Consider the following 5376-nt stretch of genomic DNA (forward strand, 5'->3'; position numbering starts at 1 on the left):
TTTTTTTTTTTTTTTTTTTTTTTTTTTTTTTTAAATGGAACTATTGTAGTGCTTTCCCATCTTCATTAGCTAGCTGGAAGCAGTATTCTCTTATAGCACTAGAAAACTGGCTGCCTTGGGGGGGGGGGGCGAATAGAACCAGACTTTTTTTAAAAATCATAAAACACTTTAGTCCTTGGTCTCTATAATTAATATTCTTGGTGTGTTGTATGTACTACAGTGGAATTGAACATTTGTAGCCAACAAATATGCAGTTTCTGTATGGAAGCTAGTAGTCTACCTAAAGCAGATGACCTCCTGGTCTAAAGAAGAAACCGTTCTGACCTAATTGATGATTGGAATACACACGGTCTTTGTCTTCGTATGTTTGTGCTTTTGAGACTACTGTAACTGTCTAAGGAAGTCTAACTTACCCAAAGGACTAATTTGTGATTTTTTTTATTTTTTTCCCTAGGAAAATACATCGTGTTCTTCTTCTATCCCCTTGACTTCACCTTTGTTTGTCCAACTGAGATTATTGCATTCAGTGACAGGGCTGATGAATTTAAGAAACTGAACTGTCAAGTAATTGGAGCTTCTGTTGACTCTCACTTCTGTCACCTTGCCTGGTAAGCATCCATCTTTAATGCTTGTGACTTATACTAGTTTTCCTCTATAGAGTATACTAAAAAAGAAATGATCTATCTTAACTTCTCTGTTGTACTCAAATCTACAGCGACACTAGCAAGCAGCAATTGTATAATAGTGTCCTGTTGAGATCAATACCAGTTAATAGAATTGGCTTCTGACCTAAGAATATTGCGTAACTACTGCAGTTACCACCTTTCCCCAAGACATTAACTATGCAGTTAATTGCAATATTCTGCAAAAAGTATAGGTATTCCAGCACAGGTACACTGTACTCCTGTAGTTTCCTGAACTGCTATGTCCTCTCCTTCCTGACATTCTCCTCTTCCTCTTCAGGGTCAATACTCCTAAGAAGCAGGGTGGATTGGGTAACATGAGCATTCCACTGGTTTCAGATACAAAACGCACCATTGCTAAAGATTACGGAGTATTAAAAGACGATGAAGGTATTGCGTACAGGTAAGGCTGCTGGCAGGGTATTCTCATGACTGTTGTGATCCACAGATCACTTCAAATAAAAGTAAAAAAACACCCTCCTGGAGTGTCTTTACCAAAATAAACCCTAAAACTTGCAGGTACTTGGGAGATCTTGCAAGCTAAAGTTGTTCATTTTAGCTTACTTGCTTCCCTGCTCAAATTAAAATTCTCAAATATGCCTGGTAGGCTTGGATGCCAAAGGCACTTGCTCACACCTCGGTTTCTTTAGCTGAAAGTTGCCTTCCTTTTCCTAACCCATGTCACTATTGGACAGCATACTAGCTAGTTGCTGCTCTTCACTCAAATCACTGTTTCCTTAGTGATGTAGTCTGCAAAGCACACAAGATTTGCAGTGAAATCTAGAAATGTAAATGCTAGCCTAATTAAAGAAATATCAAGCTGGGTGTGTGAGCTTCCTGTATATTCCTGCCTAATGACTGCTATTTTAGTCTAAGGAACTGAACATCTCATAACCTTTCTGAATATTGAGTTCAGATTATATGGTAGGTCTGGAAAACCAAATCTTTTGTGGCCTGTCATTCAGAGCTTAAACTCTAATCTTGAGGTGAGGCCACTGAAGTAACCTACTGCAACCAAATACCTGCTAATTTTCAATATTGCTTTGAAAGGAGGTTCAGCTATGGCTTCATTTGGTCTCTGACATGAGTGTTTCTTTCATCCATGTGAAAGGAGCTTCCCTGTCCTTGCCCCTGCTACCTTCCTCCTCTGTTCTGTTTTGTTCTTCCACATTGATCCAGATGCATGGGTATGTTTCCTATTGCAATGGGAGTTGTAAATGGTCTCCAGATGAAAATTTGTTTTCCTGGCACCTCTAGCTTGTGTTGAGGATAAGCATGCAATGTAGTTTTGTGGGACAAACACTTGATTCAATATTTTACATACAAGGGATAGTATTGTTGTGCAGCCTGACTCTTTTTTTGAAAAGTTCAGTAACAGTATCACACTTAAAAAAAAAAAAAAAAAAAAAAAAAAAAAAAAAACCCCATAATGTAGCTTGTTGTACTGCCACATTAGAGTATACTTGCAGCACTGCAGGCATAATTTTTCTTTCAAAGTCTGTTCTTTGTTTGACTTGTGTTCAAAACTTCTTGTATGCTTTCCTTCAGAGGCCTGTTCATTATTGATGATAAGGGAATCTTGCGTCAAATCACCATCAATGATCTCCCTGTTGGCCGCTCAGTTGATGAAACTCTCAGATTAGTCCAGGCTTTCCAGTTCACAGATAAACATGGAGAAGGTAAGCTCTTGCATTAGTTTGCTTGAAGTATTTAAAAGTACCCCTTTTCCTCTTGTAAAGGGAAATTGCTTTTCCAGCTGGTAAGATTATGCCACATAGCCAGGGCCCTGGTAAACTCAAGGCACTTGCATGTTTTTGCAAAAACTTACTTAGTTGGAAGTAACTTCAAAATGCATCCAAAACAAAGAGCAACCTTGTCTTGTATAGATCTTTCTCATCTGTAAAAATGCAACACAATGCTGTTTTACCCCTCTTTTAGTTCATCTATTAGCATTGCTTCATCTAATGTACAAACATCACTTAGAAATATGACTGATTCTGGTATTGGGCACTTACTGAGTAACATCAAGCAATGTAAGCAGGTAGCAGTTGCTTGATCTAGTTCAGTGGCTTATACCTGCCAGCATTTTGAAGAACAAATGTACTCTTAACCAGTGGCTGTACTCACTTGTGCCCTCCATGGATGGACTAGATGCAACTGAAAAGATCTATGGATAAAAAGCACTATGCAAGACTTGGGAGCCACTGTAATATTACCCTAGTAAATTCCTGGGCAGGCTGCATCTCTCCCCAGGCTTGATAAAGTACCCTATGGGAAGGCTTGGGCAGATGGGCATGGCAGCTCTCCATGTCTCTGCTTCTCACCTCTCCTCCCTGTAGTCATGGGGCAATCAAATTAGGATGGGCAGAAGAGCAACTGGCTAGTGGCTCAAGGCTCCCTCTTGCATTCTGTCTGTATGTTCTGTGGTGCTGGAGGTTGGAATCTGTTACATTGAAACAAACCCATTAAAGAACCTCTAATGAGAACTTGCCATTCTAGTAGCTAACATTGTTAGTCTTGAATCAATGCAATTATTTCTAACCAAACAGTTGCTCACTGCTTAATCTGCTTTTAATTATGGACAGAATTGGTAGTTTAAGTAACACTTTCCATTACAAGACTCTGTCTTAAGTTGCTTAGAATTGCTGAACTTCAACTGCCCATTCAGCAATTTTCATTCCAGGTGTCTCCCTCAGGCTGAATCTTTGTATCTTAGAAAGATTCTCCTAAATGGGTCAGAACAAAACTAGGGCAAAATACTGTTGCCCATAATAAATTCTTCCAACCATTTTGTTGAGCACTAGTGCCTCCATGCTTTAGGGCAGACTCAATTTGCCAGTCTTTCTGCCCTGGATTAAGGGGTGTGCTGTCTTCCCAGTAGGCCAAATTTGAGTGGATTGCTGTCCAAGTTAGAAGCCTCTGAAAAAATCAGTTGGCACACGCTCCAAGTTTATTATTGAAGTCTCCAAAGATTATGCCTGTACTGGGCATGTGCCATTGCAGCACAGTTTTTATGTGCTGACCAGGCTGGATGTATGCCATCTCCAGAGACTGAGCAATACTTTCCCTATACTTGCTCCTCCTAGCTGCTGTCAGCCAGTGGTGCTAGGCACCAGAACTGAGCAGGGAGACTCTGTCCTGTGTACACAGTTTTCACCTGGTGGTGCCTAGGCAGTGAAGTAAACTCCAGCCAGGCTGCTTCTTTGGAGGTGGGGGAGGACAGGAACTGAAGGGGACAAACTGGGGCAGAAGGCTTTAAACCACTAGAGTATGTTTCCCATCTAGGATTCCTCTGTCAGCAAATAGCTGTAAAAGCATTTAAAAGTTGGGAAATGCCAGAATTAGTTGTCTCTCACTTCCTTGGGCACTGATAACTGAAGTACAAAATAAAAGTAAAACAGAATGAAGTGTTAAAGGTGAATGGCAGTAACAATTACTTATTGCTGCAATCATATTGTGTATTTGCAGTCTTTTGAATTGCTGGCATGCTCTGTTGTCTTGTAAAAACGTGTCTTACAGGAACTTCTACAAGCAGTTAATAAAACTTCTCTTTCAGTTTGCCCAGCTGGTTGGAAACCTGGGAGTGAAACAATCAAACCTGATGTTCAGAAAAGCAAAGAATTCTTCTCCAAGCAGAAGTAAACTTGCTGCCTGTGCTCGACTGTGTTAGACTAGTATCCTCAGACTGCCTTCTGGAAAAGAACAAGAGCGTCAAGTATTTTTTGAATTTTCTGACTATTTAAAGATTGTATACTGTGAGTCGAGAAGTCTTGTCTGTAGGAGTCAACCATCCTTTTTACTAGTCTTACTGACAATACCTTGATATAGAATCCTAATGATCAGTACTTGTGTATCATGCCCTGTTGACTTCAATGACCAATGCAGTGTAAGTGGTTGGGTCAGTGTTGCATGTAGACCAGCTGTATCTGACATTTTGTAACTATTAAACTCATAGAAACTGGAACAGTGTATTGTTTCTCTAAGAATTCCAGCAGTGACCTAGGGATGTGAAGCAACTCTGAAAATAACACCTTTCCTTTGGTCCATTGTGCAAATGAGCATTCAGGTTCTTTAAATTGTCTCATAAGAATGGCTATACTGGGTCAGACCATAGGCCCATCTAGCCCAGTATCCTGTCTTCCAATAGTGGCCAATGCCAGGTGCCCCAGAGGGAATGAACAGAACAGGTAAGTATCAAGTGATCCATCCCCTGTTGCCCATTCCCAGCTTCTGGCAAACAGGCTAGGGACATCCCTGTGTCCATCCCAATCCTATCTGTTCCCCATTCCTGGCTCCTCATCCCATTCTCTGCACCTAGCCAGTCCTCTCTAGGTTTCATTTCAGTCCCCTTACCCAGCCAAGTCTCTGTCCAGTAAGCACACTCCCCTCCAGAGCCAGGAGTGGAAAGAACAGTTAACTTGCCTTACAGTAACTGATTCTTCAAAATGTCTTGTCCACACGTACCACATCTGGTGCACATGAGAAGAGATCCTTTTTGGACAGCAGTGTCTGTTGGGGCCTACATCCTAGGTGTCCTTGTTCCCCATCACCTGATGGTATAAAAAAATGGAGCAATCCCAATTATTTCTTTGCCAATACAGTATCCCAGTGTTCTAGGACTCTAAGCAGGAAATGGGCAGGGGAGGTTGTGGGATCCATATAGACACAAATCTCCAAGAACTAGTGTCTGTTG

At 41.0% G+C, this 5376-nt stretch overlaps 1 protein-coding gene across 1 annotated transcript in view; it reads left to right on the forward strand.

Annotated features, from left to right (window-relative positions):
* PRDX1 (peroxiredoxin 1) overlaps positions 1-4420 on the forward strand; it is an 8087-nt gene extending 3667 nt beyond the window's left edge. Inside the window, exons 3-6 of the mRNA XM_024197684.1 lie at positions 455-608; positions 964-1086; positions 2232-2362; positions 4240-4420. Coding sequence (XP_024053452.1) covers positions 455-608; positions 964-1086; positions 2232-2362; positions 4240-4325 — 494 coding nt within the window. The 3' untranslated portion in view covers positions 4326-4420. The remainder of the gene's footprint in view (positions 1-454; positions 609-963; positions 1087-2231; positions 2363-4239) is intronic.
* Positions 4421-5376: the final 956 nt, after the last annotated feature.

Source organism: Terrapene carolina, unplaced genomic scaffold (assembly GCF_002925995.2).
Source record: "Terrapene carolina triunguis isolate 2854851 unplaced genomic scaffold, T_m_triunguis-2.0 Scaffold110, whole genome shotgun sequence".
In the NCBI taxonomy this organism is placed as follows: Eukaryota; Metazoa; Chordata; order Testudines; family Emydidae; genus Terrapene; species Terrapene triunguis.